The sequence below is a fragment of the Podarcis melisellensis genome (genome assembly GCF_964234715.1).
Source record: "Podarcis melisellensis genome assembly, chromosome: 10".
Classification (NCBI taxonomy): Eukaryota; Metazoa; Chordata; class Lepidosauria; order Squamata; family Lacertidae; genus Podarcis; species Podarcis melisellensis.
Window position 1 is genome coordinate 55920135 of NC_138542.1, and position 20554 is coordinate 55940688.

A 20554-nucleotide genomic window follows, 5' to 3' on the forward strand; every position below is an offset into this window, starting at 1 on the left:
TTCCGCAACAGCGTGGTAGGAGAATGGATCCTTCACCTTTGCACCCCTCTGCTCTCAAGTTCTAGGCGTTTCCCCACTCAGTTTAGTTTCATTTCCCAGAAAAGAAGGAGCTGAGGGGATGAGATGAGGCAACATTCAAGACTTGAAGGATCACCTCTCCCCACGTGAACCAACCGAGACCTTACAATCATCATATGTGTGCCCTGCCTTGGAAGGTCAGGAGGGTGGCAACATGACAAAAGGCCTTCTCAGTGGTAGCTTCCTGCTTGTGGAATGCTCTCCCTGGGGAGACTCGCCTGGCACCATCATTACATAGCTTGAGGCCATGCATGAAAATGTTTCTTTATTGCCAGGCCTTTGGCTCTTAATTATCTGTGGCCTGGTGGGGGTGGGATGTTTTAATCCTGTCTTTAAACAAAAGGATTGTCTTTTATATATTTTTCTTTTATGTCAGTTTCAATGTATGTGTTTGTTTATATATTGTAAGTCCATTCTGGGGAAAAAGCAACTGATGAATTTAATTTGTCGTAATAATAATAATAATATTGTCTTGAAAGATGGGGAATCTCTGATCCTCCAAAATGGTTCTAGCTAACAGTACCACCTAACTGAGCAATGTGAGAGTTTGCCCAGAAGCACCCAGATTTGCCTCATTATTTGAGGGACACACAGAATTGATGCACACCCACCTCCTAGAATCTGCACTATAACTGCAGAGAATTCATTCAGCTCCTCTGCAATCTCCCTGCCCTATTTTAGGACACCCTTCACTCCCTTGTCATCTAGCGGTCCAGATACGTCCCTGCTTCTGATTCATTGTTGGTCTTCATGCTTTGATTTAGTGCGGTTTGCACAGTGCAAATGTGGCTTGTGAATATTTTTGAATAAAGCTGTTTACATTCAAAATAGCTTTCCGCTTGCCTTAAGGTCAGCTTGCGCGCCTTCGGCCAGATTTTTGTGTTCCTCTTTTGTTTTCCTTTTTCACTCTTCAAACAGCGAACCTCCATCCCATCGCTCAACTCCATATGACAAATTGCTCTGGAACCCCTCTCCGATTTCAATTTTTTGCAGAAGAGTCAGAGAGTGCTGTTTGGAAAACAAGCAGAATATTCTGCGGCATCCACAGCTCTAAGCCATGTGCTTTCCTGAATCGTAGCCAGTGTAAATATCCTGCCACATAACCAAGTCATCAATGCTAGCAGTGAGTTCAAAAGATCAGAGGAAGAAATGTCTGCAGCAAATAATTTATATTCCCTGCTGTGTGTTTTGGGGATAATCTTCATCAGATGTACATTGATGGCGTATCATCACCATCAGTTGTGGACATGTAGCAGGAGTTCCCACTGAATTTCACTTACGGTAAATGGGAAACGTGGATAGCTTTAAAAGAGGATTAGACAAATTCATGGATAAAGGATAATGGTGGCTACTAGTCATGGTGGCTGTGCCCTGTCTCCGTGCTTGAGGGCAGAAATGCCTCTGAATACCAGTTGCTGGAAATCGCAGGAGGGCAAAGGGCAACAGTTTGGCGACTGTGAGAACAGAATGCTGGACTAGATGGGCCAGCACACTCTTCTCAGATACTCAGATTTCTGACTATTGACCATACTGGCAGGGCACTGCTTGCCCATCGCTGACTTGAAGGTTCCTGTTCAGATGAAAAATCTAAGGGAAACAAAGACACTTAAACAGCAAAATGTCTTGAGGGCAGTAGGAAAGAATCCTGTAGATCCTTGATGGTCACTAAGGACTCAGATATACAGCTGCAAATCAAACGTTTTAAGTGTGTTGCAAAGTGCAATATAGAAATGTGACACTAGGTGGCGATGGTTAGTTATGGCAAATACAATATATTATTCAAAATGGTGTTGTTGTTGTTGTTGTTTAAAAAAAGCATTGCCACAGCGTGTGTGTTTTTATATGTGTGTAGATTCCACCTAAGTTTTGCCCTGAAGCCCAGGGCAAATTTGGAATTTCCTGCTTGGTTGTGAAACTTCTGAGGATTATTGAGACAAAGTGGGGGAAGGATTTCAGTGACACTAGTGACATATCTTAGGGATGCTCTGCACATCCTTAACCTGGTTAGCATTCCGTAAGGATAGAGTCAGGTGCTCTGGAGTGAAATGGCAACTGTTTAAATCAGTCTTCCCCAAATTGGTGCCCTCCAAATATTTTTGGACTCCGAGTTATGGAATGATCTCCTTAGCCTTATTTTGAGTGCAGTCCTATTCATTTGTTCAATTTCCATCCTTCCTATGTTTTTATATATGCTATAAGCTCCCCAGAGTGAATGGGGAAACCCAGCCAAATGGGCAGATGATGATGATGATGATGATGATGATTATTATTATTATTATTATTTCCATCAATCTGTGCTGAAGGTGGCCAACAGCTGCAAAATATAAAGCAAAAACAATAGAAAATTACCAAAAACTGGCAGAGGAAAGCATACCTAAAACCAACAAAAACATCCAATACACAGAATAAACAGCAATTTATTTACGATGTCCACAAATGATCAGCTTCAAGCTGGTGGGAAGCTGCCAGTCAGAGCAAACAATAGTGGACTAGATGGACAAATAACCTGAATCAGCAGAAGGCATTCCTGCCAGTTTATTAAACATCCATTGCGTTTGGCCCATTGACTGCATTCTCTTAAACTGGGGACAATGGGGCAACCCATGATTTTCGCACGCCTTTATTTCATGCATGCATATCAGAGCTTTGGGTCACAGCAGCTGCCAATTCTGATTGCTTCTGCTTCTACAGGCGCTTGAGAAATGGCCTCTGTTCTTTAATACAGTCAGATCCCCTAACGAAGGAATAATAATGGACCCTGTGCTGGAGAGCTTAACTGTTTGAATCAGAGTTACATAATGGCTAAGTACCAAAACAAAGTTACAGATGGAAGATTATAGTACCTTTCCAAGAGTGGCTGTGTGCATGTCTAAAGCTGCAGCCACTAGAGCAGCCTGGCCTGGTTTTTCATCTACACAAGCGATGAAGCCAGTTTCCTCTGTCTGGACCAGGATAAAGGTGGTGGTGATGTTGGGAGAGATAGGCTCCCCTTAGCAAGTGGATTGCACACCAGAAACTCTCCTTTCTACACAGCTGCATCAATGCAGACTGAAGGAGCATCTCTCCCTATATAATCCTGCCAGGGCTTTCAAGTTGGTTTGGGAAGTTCTTTCAGCAATGCTGGCATAGAAGGAATTGTAACTCAATGGAGAGTCTTCTCAGCAATAGCAGCCAGTTATCAAATACCCAAGGGATGCGGGTGGCGCTGTGGGTAAAACCTCAGTGCCTAGGACTTGCCGATCGTATGGTCGGCGGTTCGAATCCCCACGGCGGGGTGAGCTCCCGTCTTTCGGGCCCGGCTCCTGCCCACCTAGCAGTTCGAAAGCACCCCTAAGTGCAAGTAGATAAATAGGTACCACTTTATAGCGGGAAGGTAAATGGTGTTTCCGTGTGCTGTGTTGGTGCTGGCTCACCAGAGCAGCTTCGTCACGCTGGCCACGTGACCCGGAAGTGTCTTCGGACAGCGCTGGCTCCCGGCCTCTTAAGCGAGATGAGCGCACAACCCTAGAGTCGGACACGACTGGTCTGTACGGGCAGGGGTACCTTTACCTTTATCAAATACCCACCCCACTGCACTTAGGTTGTATATTCTTTTTGGCAACCAAATGAAGACTGTCTTCTTCCACCTGGTCTTCTGTGTGGGCAGTTCCAAGTTATATACTGAATAGATGGAGATGTTCAAGTTTATTGGGTTTGACACTGCTGTAACCCACCCTGAAGTCTGAGTGATGAGGGGCAGGATTTAAATCACCTAATCAGTGATGGCCAAACTTGCCCTCCAGCTGTTTTGGGACTAGAACTCCTATCATCCCTAGCTAACAGGACCAGTGGTCAGGGATGATAGGAATTGTAGTCCCAAAACAGCTAGAGGCCAAGTTTGGCCATCACTGACCTAAATAAATAAACAATAAACCCCCTGAGCAATTTGCCTGCAACAGATCTTCAGTCCTTCTTCCATCCACAGCACCATCAGCCCTGAATAATTTGCCTGGTAAGTAACTCCCCTAAACATGCTGAGTAAGTAGATAGGAATGCCTTGTAGCAATAAATTAGAGGATGCTCTCAGTTGGTTGTGCAATGTCTATTTATTGTCCTTGCATTTGGACCTGCAGTTTCTGTTTCTTTTAAACACTGTATAATTTGAATTGGTGGATTATTCTATCGATTGTTGTGTAAACCAACTTGCAACCATCTACAGTGGTGCTTTGGTAGTCGAACAGCTTGGCTCCCGAACAAATTGGCTCCTGAACGTCACAAACCTGGATGTGGGTGTTCCGGTTTGCGAACGTTTTTTGGAAGCCAAATCTCCGAAGCAGCTTCCACGGCTTCTGATTGAGTGCAAGAAGCTCCTATAGCCAAACAGAAACCGCACCTTGATTTTCGAACCATTTCAGGAGTCGAACGGACTCCCAAAAGGGATTAAATTTGAGAACCAAGGTACCATTGTATAGCAAAAAGCATTCTATAAATATTGGAAATCAACCAATCAATAAACCATGTCTAGCTTCCACTGATAGCCTTTTCCTCCATGAAGTTGCCTAAACCATCACTGTACCTTGTGAGAGAGAATGCCATTGCTTCACTACAGCTCAATTGACTTTCTCCTCCCTTTCTTTCTTTCAGGAAGCCTCGTGTGGCTATGTGCTGATCGTGACGGCAGTGTACTGGGTTTCAGAGGCAGTGCCACTTGGGGCAGCAGCCCTTGTTCCTGCTTTCCTCTATCCACTGTTTGGAGTCATGAAATCCAGCGAGGTCAGACTTTACGTGTACTTCTCTTATCCATGCTACTGGGGCCTGAGTCACCTGTGCATGCAGGTCCTTCAAATAATTGCAGGGCGGACATAAGGAAGATGGAGAAGCTGTGCTCTCTGTTGGGCAGGGATAGAACCAGTGGGCAGAAATGGCAAGGAATCAGATTTTGGCTAAACATTAGGAGCAACCCCCTAATTAGGAGCAACCCCCCTGGTATGCCCCACAGAGGAACCTACGGTCTTCAAACAAAAACACCTTGAAGGTCCCAGGCCACAGAGAGGTTAGGCTGGCCTCAACTAGAGCCAGGGCCTTTTCGGCTGCGGCTCCAACCTGGTGGAATGCTCTGTCACAAGAGACAAGGGCCCTGCAGGACTTGACATCTTTCCGTAGGGCCTGCAAGACAGAGCTGTTCCGCCAGGCCTTTGGTTAGGGCGCAGCCTGACTCCCTCCTCTGGCAACCTTTACAAAACTTTATGGCTGCCATCAATCTTGATTTTAATTAATTTTTATAATGTTTTTATAATGTCGCACTATTTTGGTGTTGTTAGCCGCCCTGAGCCCGGCTTCGGCTGGGGAGGGCGGGATATAAATAAATTTTTTTATTATTATTATTATTATATTAATGTTCTGAGTTATCTGGCAGGGCAACAAATTGCCTCAGGAGGAAGAGAAAGAGCTGTCTGCTGCAGGTATTTAAACATTGACCAGGGAGTAGAAACACTGAGTCTATAGTCTGCATTGCAGATCTCGCACTGAGCACGGGAGCTGGGTTAATTGATCTCTTTAATGCTGTGATTCTATTATGTCGGATCATTCCGTGACTTTGTATTTGAAGGTTGGGGCCAACTGTATTACTTTCTCCCTAGGACTGGGGAGCAGCAGACACGCACGTGTCGCTTTTCAGCACATAACACCTGCTTTTACGACTAAGTAATGTGCACTGCAAAATCCATGCTCCTTGACTAATCTGTATTTTTGGACGGAGCAAAGAACACTTCATTCATTATTTACGTCGTGTTTATGCTTCCCATTAACAACAAGTTCTCAGAGTAGATTTTCCTTTAAAAAATATGTGCAAATGTAATATGAAAATAGGGTTGAAAAGGTTCCTCACAGACACTTTCATGTTCTTTTCTCTCTCTTCTTGGCTTGTGTCTGCATCATAACCTTTCTCTCCGACCTCCACCCCAACCCCTGGTTAGCACATGCAACCATTGTTTTAATAAGCGTACTCTTGAATGGAAAGAAAAGAATCCATGTCAACCAGAAGCACAAAAGCCTTTATTATTCCACTTTATCCCTTTCATACTTCTTTGCAGCGTGGCAGAAACAAAGACTAATGTTCTTACAAGCACAAGGCTCTGTGCAATAGGCAGCAGGTTTCTCCAGCTTGAACGGGGAGAAAACCTTCGTCATGCTTTCCATTTTACCATAGTGACTTGGCCCTGATTTTCCGGAACTGCCATGTGCTAAGGCTGCTGAGGCTGGATCCACACCTTTCCTTCAGAGCACATTTAAAGCACTTGGCTTCCCCCCCAGAATCTTGGGAACTGTAGTTTGACAAGGATGCTGGGAACTGGAACTCTGTGAGAGGTAAACAATAGGTCCCAGGATTCTTGTGGGGGGATGCAATGTTCTTTACATGTGTAGTGTGTACGCAGCCTCAGTTTTTTTGGGGGGGAAAGCTGCCAACACATTGTAAGCATCCTTATTTGGTAGCCAGTTCACACGTTGCCAGCAATGGCCTGGGTGTCCCTGGGGCATGGGTGGCTCTGCAGATTTGCTGATTGGATTTACGGATGACTTTCCATAAGTCCTAAAGCAGTTTCCAAGAATGTAATACAGGAATGAAAATGCATATTAAAAAAATATTTGCTGGCACCGAAATGATGACAAAGTTGGCACTGGGTAGGCCTTCCCGTAGAGAGAATTCCATAAATCGGGGGCTACCAAAGAAAAGGCCTGTTCTCTTCAATGGCCCTTTGTGGTGACTCACAGAGAAGGGCTTCAGATGATGATTTCAGGGTTTGGGCAGGTTTATATGGAGAAAGGCAGCATTTTAGATATTGGGGTTGGAAGCTTATTAAGACTCTAAAGGTCACTTTGGGGCCTGTTTCTTAAGGATTTCTTTAAAAAATTAAATCAGAAATTGTTGCAGAAACATGGAGATCTGATTTTAAGACTGGAAGAATGAGAAATTGAAAGATACCCAAACCAGGAGATTTCTCCAGCTCTAGACAGAAGTCTAATTCTGCTGTGGTTTATGAATCAGACTGAACAGGGGACATAGGGGACAGGGGGAAAATAAAAATGATTGAAAGTCTAGGCAGGGACAGGAAAAAGCTTTTTCTAGCTGTTTCTACACCTGCTCCTGGGATGTTTCTCTGCCAGCAGTCAGCTCTCCCTAGAGGTTTATCAACCCTTACCTCGTCTTTTCTGCAGGTGGCTGCTGAATACATCAAGAACACCACCTTGCTCCTCATGGGTGTAATTTGTGTGGCAGCCTCTGTTGAGAAATGGAATCTGCACAAACGGATCGCCTTGCGCATGGTGATGATGGCCGGAGCGAAACCAGGCATGTGAGTGAACCTGCTTTTTCACAGCATGGAGGGAAAGAGGAAGAGTGTCACGGGCCCTCCAGCAGCAGGTGGAGTCACTTTGCCTTCTGCTCCTTCAGGCTGCTGCTCAGCAGGTGAAGCCGACTCCTGGCCCATGACAGAAAGAGGGAGAGCAGTTGAACAGAAAGACACAGCACTGTCATTAAAGTGTCAAGTGGTGCTTATTAGCCAGCGAGAGCACTGCTTCAGGAGTCCAGTGGGCTGACAGAATGCAAGGCGCACACTTAATAAATAAGTCACTAGGTTTCCAGATACATCACTAGGACAAGTGTGGAGTCTGCTTCAACAGGATGAATATATTCTTCTCTTCCTGCCAACTTCTTCTCTCTTTGGTCCGTCATCTTACTGCTTTGTTGATTCTGGTTTAATTTCTGCTCTCAGTTCATTTAGATCAGGGTGACTGGGGCAACCCAGCCAGTTGGGGAGGGTAATAATAATAATAATAATGATGATGATGATGTTTCTAGCCCATAGGTCATATGTAGTCCCTCAGACTCCCCTTTCTGGCCCTCAGGACTCTTTCCAGGCCACGCTCCCCTTGAACTGTGTGATAATGTCCCTTGCTTCCCTGAATGGAGAGATGTGTATTTGTGTGATGTGTGTGTCGGACCTCCAACTTTTGCGTGGCTCAAGTGTAGCCTACTGTGCAAAGGAAAGAGCCACAACTGTTGCTGCAACCACTTTTAGCTCTGGCCCATCCCACCCTTGGCTTTGCCCCCCAAAGGATGACCCACAAGGGAGAGCAACCCTTAACTTGGACAGGGCTACCCACCCTGGCCTCTTTCCTCTTTGACACCTCTTTAAGTTGTGCAGGGCAAGTTCAAAAGTGCATGATTTCACTCAGAGCTTCCGGAAATCCCCACCCACCCCCATTTCATTCTAAGTCACATGCATCTAAACTAGGCTTTCCTTCATGAATCTGCAGTTTCCCCCCAAAGGGCTTTCTTTTCCCGTTCTCTAGGCTGCTCCTTTGCTTCATGTGCTGCACGACTGTCTTGTCCATGTGGCTTTCCAACACGTCCACCACAGCCATGGTGATGCCCATTGTAGAAGCAGTGCTGCAGGAGTTAGTGAATGCCGAAGATGACCGCGAGATGAATGGTACCGCTGGCAACACCATCCTGGAAGAACGGGAGACTATAGGTACATGATGGTGACACCCACTTCTGTTCATTTATTTATAAGCATTTACAATCCGCTTCACGTTCCAAAAATCTCTAAGCAGTCAGTGTGTGGCCGGTCTAAAAAACAAGCAATATATTATTATAACAGAAACAATAACGCAACCAAAGGGAGGGCCAATGCATCTGTTTTCCATGCAAGAAGCTCAGCCCTCTGACTCTCCAGGTAGGGCTGAGGGACAACCTGAACTGAAGCCCTGGACGGCCTCTGCCAATCAATGTGGGCGATACTCAGCTAGGTAGACCAATGGTCCGACTCGGTATAAGGCAGCTTCCTGTGTTACTGCGCAAAACTAATGAAATGGCAGTATAAAAGCACCCACACAAAAGCAAACAGAACAGAAATTCAGAGGACTCGAGACTTGTAAAACTGGATCCAAATTGGGAAAGCCCAGGCAAAAAGTCAAGTCTTTATAAGATGTCTGGAGCTGTTCCACATATGGCAGAGGAAAGGACATTTCACAGTGCAGGGGCAACAGCAGGAAATGCTCATTTTGGAGTCACCACTCTATGATATTCTGTAGGGTGTAGTGCCATGAGTATAATTTCCCTAGATGAACTAAATGAACGAACAGGTCTATATAAGGATAAGCAATCTTTGAAATAATTTAACACTCTCATTTGATTTGATTTTTTTAGTAACTCATAATTATATTTATCTTATTTAAATGCATTTTTAAGCAGGGAGGGAAGGGTTGAAGGCTAAGTCCAATCCTAGTGTACAAAAATTCTGAAATGCATATAGGAGAAACAGACGCCACCACTCCACCCCTTTTTCTCCTGCTACAGGTCTCGGCGAAAAGCGCGGGCAAACGTCCCTGGAGCTCTTTTTCATCAACGAGGAGTAAGAATGAAGCCCGTCCAGCTCTAATGGACATTTGAACCCTTTCAGGTCACAATGAGATAAAATATAAAAGCAGGACCAGCAAATGGCATGATCACAAAGATTTTATTTTATTTTAAGGGTTTTTAGATGTTAAGGGAATATATAATGGGATGTATAACATGAAGCAGACACACTTAGGAATGGTTCGTGGTAGTGGTGGCGGCTGGAAATTTGTGTGCAGAGTGGCATTTCATTTGTTACATATATTTAGGCACCAGGTGAAAACACTCCCCTTTTCCCCAGCCTTTGGCTAATTAAACAATCTATGGCATTTCAGACTGGGGGGTGGGGTATCATTTTTGTATGTTACTACCTTATGTATTTTATTTTATTTTATTTTATTTTATTTATTGTATTGTAAACCACCCTGTGATGCTTGGATGAAGGGTGATATAGACATTTAATCAACAGCTATTATTATTATTATTATTATTATTATTATTATTATTATTTATTATTATTTCAAGTGGAAATTAAGACTGTGTACACACTATACTTTTAAAGTACATTCAAAGCACACACCCCAAACAATCATTCTGGGCCCTGTAATTCACCCCTCACAAAGTTACAATTCCCAGCAACCCTTAACAAACCTCAGACTTCTTTGAGGGAGGGAAATGTGCTTCCAATGTGCTTTAAAGGCATAGTGTGGATGCAGCCAAGTAATTTGCTTTTCTTTCACATCATTTGCTTATTTTAGAGCTTTTGTAGTCTGACCATTGCCAGAAGGTCCCAGGGTGGTGAATGCATACATATGAATGCCTACAGTCAGTATATACATTATGTGTTTGTGGTGGCAAACACCAATTGGCTGGGCTGGTGGGATGACTTGGAGGGCTCAGTTTGCTTATAGAATGAAGCAGTTTGCAGTCAAGCTTCTCTGAGCACAGGGACAATTGTCAGTTGGACTAAAACCTCTCACAGGTGATTGCCAAAGATGGGAGGTTGGAATCCTGAGAGATGCACAGAAGCTAAGTACTAGCTCACTGGTTCCCCTTCCCATGGGCCTTATCTTGATTCCAAAAGCCCACTCTCCCATTCTCTTTAAAGATGACTTACCAATCAGCGTACGGAACACCAAAAGCCCAGGAGAAGAATGAAGAAATGAAACCGGTCCTCCTTTCTCCCTTTCTCTTGCCCAGGCAAGCTCCTCACTCACCATACTGGTTCGGTGCAGCAGGCTAAGAACCAGAGCTAGGCAAACAGAAGCAAAGCTATGGCATCTCTCATATTTCAACCTGTGACTTTCCTGTAAAATAAAGAGGTGGTGCCATGGACATATCTCTAACCTACCAATCTAGGGAAGTTCATATAAAGCTATGGTCTTCTTCAAAGAACCCTGGGAACTATGGTATAAGGGTTTATTATGATGTTAGTCTCAGTGGTGGGGAAACTGGTGCAGGGCAACTCCTTCCTGCCATGTCTAGCAACATTGGAAGCCCCACTCCACATGAAGCAACTGGTTTCCCATTCCAGCATTGTACCTTCTCAGAACTGGACAACACTTGGGTGAAAAGAAAAGCCACACTGTTCTTACAGTGGTGATCTGGCTTGAACCAAGTCTCTACTCTGCCAGGAAACTCCTTTGGGCCAATTATTGTCAGCCTAGCCTTCTTTACTGGATAGTTGTTAGCATAGAATTGGATGACCCCATCTAGAATGCCATATTTCATTTGCATGGTATGCAATTGTACAGCGGCAAATCAACATTAATTATCCCCTTTTTTTTTGCAGTGCTACAACTGCTGACCTCAGCTCTCTGATGCATTCCAAGGTATATTTGTTTGCTTTTTAGGGAGAAACAACTTGATTTGAGAACAAAACTGGCATATCTGGCCTCCCGTAAGGATCAGTGACCTGACTTGGTCTAATGAAATTTCTTTGGTGCCTTGATATCTTCCCCAGATTGTGCTACAGTTTTACTTTAGGCCGGGGGGCATCCACAACTACCATTGTGGAGATATAATGTGTTGGTGGTTTCCAGTTCCCATGTTCACATACAAAACTTGATCTCTTAGTGCTTAATGACTTAATTGATGAATATACGAATTACCCTCATTGAAATTTATCATGTTTGAGGTTATGTAAACACTCTCATTAGCAAGCCTGCAGGTACCACAAAGCTTGAGAGAGAAAGCCAGTTACACAATGTTTTTATTGGGCCGGCTAACATTGCCCCCGTCCTTTGGGTCAAGCAGTGTGCATTAATGTGTGGGTAGATTGATTTACCAGTAGTCAGGGAACAGAATCCGATTCCTCCTGAAGCCTCTGATCCTAATGTACAGGGAATGTGTTAACAATCCTTTTAATCCACTAACCACAAATGGAAGCATTTTTTTCTTATAGGCAGTGATTGCTCTTTGGAGATGGGGGAGGGCAGGAGAACCTCTCTTGTTGTGAGTCACCAGGTGTTTAAGGTTTCAGATGATCAAGTGACTACCTGATAATTACAATACTTAACATTGGGTATTAGGTGACTACATAAGCAGTGGTTCTGTGAGGGGGCTGGCAAAAGCCGATTTTCGAAAGAATTGTACTAGCAAACACTTGAAGGTGGCTTAATCCTGTCCCCATTAGCACTCCACTTCTAGATCCCTTGGTGCTTAAAAGTAGAGATGCCTGCTTAGGTTATAATTTAAACCCACATGTAGAATTTTAATACAAAATGCAAACATATCTCCTGAAGCATGGGAAAGGAAGTAACTTTTGAAGAGCAGTCAGTTTCTTTGTACCTTTTCTATTTCGGGCAAAAGTGGAGAAAGGATGTTCTGATGCTGGCTGTCTCATGCCCTGTCCACACCCGAGAGAAAAAATGCCCCCTTCAGAAGCATGGGATGTCTTGCCAACCCATGCATTACATAAAATTATTGCGCTCACACAATCCCTCCTCTTCTCATGCACTTTGATCCACCCACTGACTTCCTGGTCAATGTGGCTGCATGGTGTGCATTAAGAATAACATTTTATTTGGCCCTTATTGTTTGGTAAGTGTTGTCTTGACTTGAAAAGATCTACTCTACATCAAAACTTATTTTTTACTGGATCAGGCAGCAGCTTTGATAGTGTTTCTGTAATTGCACCAGTGGCGAAGCTGCATGCTCTGGCACCGGGGGCAGAGAGCAGGCTGGTGTGTGGCTGGTGTGTGTCCTAGGCGGTGTGGCATGCTTCCCGGGGGTGTGGCACCTGGCGCAGTGGGGGGCTGCATGGCACGTGTCCAGGGGGTGGCCGCGATGGTACCCCCCCTCCCTGATGGTGCAGGGGGCAGTGCACTCCCCCACCCCTGTTCCTCCATTCCTCCGCCAGTGAATTGCACAGAATATTTCCGATAACATGAAATATCCACACAGGAATTTCAAACTGGCTTCCATCCAGGTGGTGTCCTGGAATGGCACTGAAAGAGTTGTTTTCTAATGAAGGGGGATTTCTCTTCCTATATATAGAACATGAACGGCGTACACATGATTGCCAACACAATTGGAAGTGTGAGCTCCAAAACCAACGGGCAGCATTTGCCTCAGGTAAGAACATTCTCCGTTATTGAGAGGGACAATGAATAACCCCAGGTTCATTTAGCACCATTGCTTGAAAAAAGCAAAACATTTGGTGACAGGGACTGTTTGTGTTTGTGGCCTACTTGCTCTGTTCCTGCCACTGCAGCTATGCAGTTCGAAAGCTGTCCCTAGGGGTCCAGGATAGGAACATTCAGCTTAGCATGGGAGCTGTCCAGTGCAGAGCCCCAGGGAGCACAGCAAGACAGATGTTGTTTCAGCGATGCTTCGGCTGTGCCTGGGCAGCTTAATCTGTATTGTGGCCCTACCTTACCTGACCTATCTTCAGCATAGCTGTCAACTTTTCCCTTTTCTTGCGAGGAATCCTATTCAGAATAAGGGAATTTCCCTTAAAAAGGGGGAAATGTTGACAGCTATGAACTTCAGAGTCCTGATCCAGAACATGTGCCTTTAGAGCCCTGCTTCCTCCTCATGCATAAGACTCGGGAATGTTTGAGATGCTGCCAAAGAAGCACTGTGCTTCCAGCTCTGTTCTCCAGCTCTTTTCCTTCCCTTGGACCTCTGTACCTCGGGGTGATCCTGCAGGGTACGAAGCAGGGTGATGAAACCAGTGAGGGCAACTTGCTTCTTCCAACCCTATTATTATTTATTAAAGTGGTTAGTCACTTTATCTTGCCCAAGGCAACCCAAAGCGACTTGTAAACAAGCAAACAGACAACAACCCCCCCACATAAATACATTAAAACCAAAGGGGGAAAGAAATACATCAAAAACATCACACCCAGCATCTGGCAGTATCCTCAAGCAGGACACCACCCTGGGCGATGATATTGGAAGGGCTCATGGTGTCTGCTGACTCCCTTTCACCCTGGCAAGCACTAAGCTCCTTGTCCTAAGTTTCATTCATTTCTGGTCTGATCCCACCATGAAAGTGGTGGGATATGCCACTACTTTTCATGTGCATAATACTCCTACTATTTCTTAATATTAAACAGTCTATCATAAAGTGATATTTCCCTCAGTATGTAGGGCTGGATCCTGACCTGACAAAGTGCCCTGTTGCAGGGTTCTCCTGTGTTGATAACCCCACCCTTCTTTGACTTATGTTGTAGCCGAACAGTGTTCCTAATTAGTCATCAACACCAGATGATTTGTCTGTCATATACTATAGTGTCACTCTTCAGCGTTGTGGAGAACTAAAATGGCAGCTGGAAGACTCAGTCACCCAGTGTTGATCAGACTAAAATATTTTAAAGGAGACCCATTTCAATGTCAGCCCCTACTGAAGTGTTGAGGCTCATGTGGCGCTCGGCTTGGCTCGCATCCCATTTGAGAGATGAATGTTAGATTGAGAGAATGAGAGAGCAATTTGCCCAAGACCATTCCAGACATGATTAATTTGAGGCGGAAAGTCTGCCAACTATTGCCATGGACTTCTCACGTGACTTGAGGATTATGAGCTCCCAACAAAACCCGTCTGAACTGAATCTTTCCCGCAAGGCTGCAGCCTGATTACTGTTGAGCCTTTATTTCTGTCACTGACGAAGCAGTTTTCAGGGAACTGGAGAAGACACCTGTTCTGAATCTTTCTAGTTCTTAGAGAAAATAAGCTGTCTGCAGAACACAGGCATCCTGGTACACAGAAAGCATATTTATCAACCTATCAATGAAGCTCAGAGAGCCCTTTCTGCTCTTAACTTAGCTTCAGTGGAAACTTCCAGTTAAACCCTTTCACCAATACTCATAGCCATTCCTATTTCAGTGTGAATTAAACCATTTATGCTTAACAATATCTGCCCTGTGATTTTCTGCAGTGCTGGTTGGTGTGGATCAATTTTAAAATGTACAGTGGTACCTCAGGTTACATACGCTTCAGGTTACATACGTTTCATGTTACAAACTCCGCTAACCCAGAAATAGTGCTTCAGGTTAAGAACTTTGCTTCAGGATGAGAACAGAAATTCTGCTCCTGTGGCGCGGCGGCAGCAGGAGGCCCCATTAGCTAAAGTGCTTCAGGTTAAGAACAGTTTCAGGCTAAGAACAGACCTCCGGAACGAATTAAGTACTTAACCCGAGGTACCACTGTACACCCTGCTTTTCACGGTGTAGGTCTCAAAGCAGCTTACAACACCCAAAAGTCACAATATACAAACATGTGTTAAATGATGTGGTTTCTTTACAGGCTCAGATCCTTGTTCTGCCACCTCAGCCTCAAAGTTTAGACCTAAGCAGTAAGCCTCGGTACCCAACCAAGCATGATCAGATGGTCTGCAAGTGCCTCTCATTGAGCATCTCCTACGCGGCAACCATTGGGGGACTCACAACCATCATAGGCACCTCCACAAACCTCATCTTCCTGGAGTATTTCAACAAGTGAGTAATGCATGCGCAGTGCACATTTAGCCAGACCAGTGTATAGACCTGGTAACCTGGTGTGGTTACAAGCCATCTGAAGTGAATGGCAGGAGTTGGCAATGCAGGTGAGCTGTGCACAAGCAAGCTGCCAGCTAGCTCTGCTGAGGCTCTTTTTATTAGCACAATATGCAAAACCAGTCAGATACATTTTGGACTGTGACCTTTACACATCTTCCAATCCTGAGATCGTGGGGTGGTATAAAGTTATTTTGGCACCTGTTTCCACCGCGCCATTTTCCCCTTGAACAATGTATAGCAAAGGAGATAAAGGTCACAGACAGGGCATGGCAGACCACTAAGAGAGCAAAGGTTAAATAGAGGGCATGGAGTTCAGACAGCTATGGCTTGTCTGCAGGTGGAAGTGTGCTCCACACCCGGCGGTCATTCATTCACCATGGAGCTGGTTCCTGGTGACCCTTATAAGAGCCTTGAAAGGAAGCAAAGACAGTCCCCGTATAACAGATGGTGAGCAAAGACTGAGAAATAGTGACCTGTTTCAGGCTCCTCAAGAGAGAGGGAGTTCTTGCTGAAGTACACATTTGAACCGTCGGACTTTGTCACCGCTTTTTTAACCGTACCCTAGACGGAACAGGCTTCTTTTTTTCATTTCTATTTACGCTGTTCTCTAATTCTTTATCACTACAGGCTCTAGAATTGAAGGGGAGGTGGCGGCAGGGAGGGGGGAATCTTTTTGTTTCTGGGACGGCTCCATCTGTTCTAGTGATTTGTTCCCCCTGCAAAGTAATAATCTTCCAAGTGCAACATCATTATGCTTTTTAATGTAGCAAATTATGTTAACAATAGATGGGAAATTAATGAAGCCAAAGGCATGCCTAAACTACTTCAAAAGAAAAACGATCTGATTTTATGAATATTTTCATGCAAATTTACTGTTTAACGATTAGCAAGGGGGGGAGAGGAGGAGGGAATAGAAGCCTGAGAGGGGAAAACAGAATTTAAGGACGGTGCTCTGAATTCCCCCCGCCCCCTCAAGATCTCTTATATAGAGTTCTCCACAATGGAACCTATTGTGTTTGCTCAGCCAACCAAAGAGCCAACACTTGCTATCTCTCAGGTTACCCTGAAGGCCATTTCACAGATTACACATCCAAGGCTGAAACTCGGTGTTATGGCCCATGCTTGGCATGCAAAAGGAGCCAGGTTCAATCCAGGTAGGACTTGGAAAGATTTATGGAGAGTCGGAGTCACCAATACGGAGCGAAATTAACTAATGCTCTGACTTGTCTATTATGGAACTTATGTCAAGGGAGTTCTGCATAGCAACTTCCTTATCCTTCTGATGCTGGCAGATGAAGACTTTTCATAGAATAATAAAATTGTAGAGTTGGAAGGGATCCTGAGGATCGCCTAGTCCAACCCCCTGCAATGCAGCTGTCCCATATGGGGATCAAACCTGCAGCACTGGTACTATTAGCACCATGCTCTAACCAACTGAGCTATACTAATCTTTTTGGAGGCTGTTCGTTTGTTTACTTGGTATTTTAAAGGCATCCTGAAGCAGGCAGTACACAAGGTGAACTTGAAAAGGGAAAAGCATCGTATAGGTCCCTGATGCTGCCTGAAAAAGCATACTACAAAGTGGCTGTTTTTGATTTCATTACAGCCATTATCCCAATGCTGAAGTGGTGAATTTTGGAACCTGGTTCTTACTCAGCTTACCCATCTCCCTCATCATGCTGGTGCTGACCTGGTTTTGGATGCATTGGCTTTTCCTTGGATGCAAGTAAGTGGGATCTGCAAGATCTTCGTAAAAGCTCAGCACAGCTCAGCAGTAGAGCATATGTTTTGCATGCAGAAGCTCACAGAAATGTCCACCATTTTGCATCATTGGATGTCCAATACTTTTGTCATGGGAAGACATCTAATGGAGCTGAATGTTGGGAGATTCATGCATACTTAAACCATGGAACTCAGTTCCACAGGAGGCAGTAATAGCCACTGTCATAGTCCTGTGCTGCCAGCCACAGCAGAGCTCAGTGGAGGGAGAAACCAGCCAACCAGCTGTGTCTCAGGGGGGAACTTGCCTGAAGGCAGAGTCCATATACAAGGTCCAGTCCAGTCCTAAGGTCAGGAGTATCTCAGTTCATGTAGTCCAGTGGTTCTCAACCTGTGGGTCTCCAGATGTTGTTGGACTACAACTCCCATCATCCCTGAGCTCTGGCCTTGCTAGCTAGGGGTGATGGGAGTTGTAATTCAACAACATCTGGGGACCAACAAGTTGAGAAAGGCCAATGTAGTCAGACGGTCCAGGGGTCAAGAAAGCTGAGGGTCCAAGGTCACGAGAAGCAAGAAGCAGCAAGGTTTGACCAGTAATGACAAATGTTGTTTCCAGCAACTGAATGAGGCTCGAAACCCTGCTTAAGAAAGCTGGAGCCAGTTGGTTCTCACTAGGAACAAGAAGGCTGATCAGTAGCGGGTGGAGTCACTTTGCCTCTTGCTCCTGCTCAGCAGATGAAGGTGACTCCTGGCCCATGACAACCACTAACTTAGCTTGCTTTAAAAGAGGATTAGACAAATTCATGGAGGAGAGGGCTATTGATGGCTACTAGCCATGATGGAGGCTAAGCTCTGGTCCCACTGTCAGAGGCAGTATGCCTCTAAATACCAGTTGCTAGGAATCGCAGGAGGGAAGCATGCTGTTGTTCCCAGGTCCTGTTTGTTGGCTTTTCACGGGCACCATGTGCTTGCAAACGTGCAGCTTTGTTCTGGTTGACTGTTGAGATGCTCATGTATCCTTGCTCCTCAGATGAAAGATTGGAAGGTATCTAAGGTAGTACCTTGTCTGCGTTGGCACCCACTCTTTGGAATTCTTTGCCAAAGGATATCTGCCTAGCAACTTCCATGTCCTCATGTTGCTGGCAGGTGAAGATTTCCCTTAGAACCATAGAACTGTAGAGTTGGAATCGACCATGAGGCTCCTCTACTGCAACCCCTGCAATTCAGGAATCTTTTGCCCAATGTAGGGCTCATGACCCTGAGTTTATTAATCAATTATATTTGGAGGTTTTATTTTTTTTAAAAAAAAAACAGAGCCTTCTGTTCTTCAAGTCACATTGAGAACTATGCTAAATAAAGAAATAGTTTTCATGCTAGTACATGAATAGCTGGAAGATGTTAAAAAACTCTGGTTGCCCCTGGCTTTTTCTGGCATTAAATATGGATCTGTTCCATGCGCTTTACCATTCAGTCCCATAAGTTGTCTGTTCCCTAGCAAAAAAGGGGGGGGCTATAGTAAATCAGAAATAATTTATAATCCCACGACAAGTCCTAACATGATCCACAGTTCTTTCACAAAGAGCATTTGCATTCCACATTACAGTTCCAAATATTCTCTCTAACAAGGGTTGGTTTTTAAAAAAATCCGTAAGGGAATTAAAGCGTTAGCAACTTATTATGAAACATTAGTGGATTCTGAGGCTCATTAATCTCTGACTCCTGCTTACTGCAGTTCATTCAGGAATATATTCCCCTGGAAACCTGATGCTGCAATAGTTCAAGAGGAGGGAATATGTGAAGACACCAAAGACTATTCTTTCTGACCTAGACAGTGGGTCAAAAGTGTAGGACAAAGCAAGGGAGAAGATGGGGGCAAGAAGGTCCTCTGGAACAGGGTTTGTTTGAGCAGAAGCTTGATTCTTATCGTGACAGTGTCAGGGTTTGGTGAGATGCCCCTGTGCCATCCTGGCATTGCCAGCATCAACCCAGTGTGGCATGGGCACTGTCATTTATGCGTGACATCATGGGGAAGAAATTCAATTCGGTTCACATTTGAATGTGAATCGACCTAATTCATAGTCATCCTTAAAAATTTGCCCTTCTCTGAATATTGCAATGCAGTTCTCCGGTCAGGTAAACATATACAAAAATGCATATGCTGCGTAAACTGGGCATAAAGAAATTGTGCATGCATACAAACATGCATTATATTAAGGAAAATTGCTTGCAAAAAATGTTTCTAGAAGAAATGCGCATAACTTTTCGTGAGAACTTAAAAAGAATTTGCAAACTCATGTGGAAAACTAAATTTAAGGCTAGAAAAATGAGAAACTGAGTGAAACCAGAATTGACAGATTCGCTCCTTCCTACCTCAGATTGACTTAGATAACAACAAGAGGCTTTGGAATTGTCACAAGTATGTAGAGGGCAGAGCCAGATGTGAGGCCAGACCCCTTTAAAGAGGAAAGGGAAACTGAAGGGCAGGAGGCAAGAGAGTGTGAATGCAGCACAAGAAGGAGTCAGGCTAGGCAGGTTAGGAGAAAGAAGGCTGGGACGCCCTGCTTGATTCACCTGCCACCCAGAGATCAGGCAAAGAAACCTGGACCTTGCATGGCAATACCCAGAATTGAAGATGATGAGCCCTAGTTGAGTAGGTCACTTACCCTGCTGAGAACCACATAATTAAACTACAACTATTGCACCATAGGGATGTGGGTGGCGCCATGGGTTAAAACACAGAGCCTAGGACTTGCCAATCAGAAGGTCAGTGGTTCGAATCCCTGTGACGTGGTGAGCTCCCGTTGCTTGGTCAATGCTCCTGCCAACCTAGTAGTTCGAAAGCACGAAGTGCAAGTAGATAAATAGGTACCGCTCCGGCGGGAAAGTAAACAGCGTTTCCATGCGCTGCTCTGGTTCACCAGAAGTGGCTTAGTCATGCTGGCCACATGACCCGGAAGCTGGCTCCCTTGGCCAGTAAAACGAGATGAGCACTGCAACCCCACAGTTGTCACCATTAGGGTCAGGGGTCCCTTTACCTTACCTATTGCACCTATAAGTGATATGTAATGGCCACCAACTTGGGTGATTTTAAAAAAGGATTAGACAAATTGATGGAGGATAAGGCTATTGGAGTCTACTAGACATGATAGCTAGGTTCTGCTTCCATTGTTGGACGCAGTAGGCCTCTGGGTACCATTTCCTGGGAATCGCAGATGAAGAGTGTGCTGTTGTGATCGCTTCCTGCTTGCAGTATCCGGTGGATCACTGTGAGAACAGGATGCTGAACTAGATTGGCCCTTAGTCTGATGCAGCAGCTTCTTTTTATGTTCTGTGTCCTTGTCCCCAGGTACTTTGTGTAACTGGATTTCAGCACTTGGT

General features: G+C 44.8%; 1 protein-coding gene across 2 annotated transcripts in view; it reads left to right on the forward strand.

Annotated features, from left to right (window-relative positions):
* The window catches only part of SLC13A4 (solute carrier family 13 member 4), a 38989-nt gene that overhangs the window by 6829 nt on the left and 11606 nt on the right, over window positions 1-20554 (forward strand). For both annotated transcript variants that reach the window (XM_081927042.1, XM_081927041.1), the window contains exons 2-9: window positions 4702-4830; window positions 7273-7409; window positions 8410-8591; window positions 9419-9473; window positions 11250-11289; window positions 12956-13033; window positions 15207-15397; window positions 17064-17183. In XM_081927042.1, coding sequence (XP_081783168.1) covers window positions 4702-4830; window positions 7273-7409; window positions 8410-8591; window positions 9419-9473; window positions 11250-11289; window positions 12956-13033; window positions 15207-15397; window positions 17064-17183 — 932 coding nt within the window. The remainder of the gene's footprint in view (window positions 1-4701; window positions 4831-7272; window positions 7410-8409; window positions 8592-9418; window positions 9474-11249; window positions 11290-12955; window positions 13034-15206; window positions 15398-17063; window positions 17184-20554) is intronic.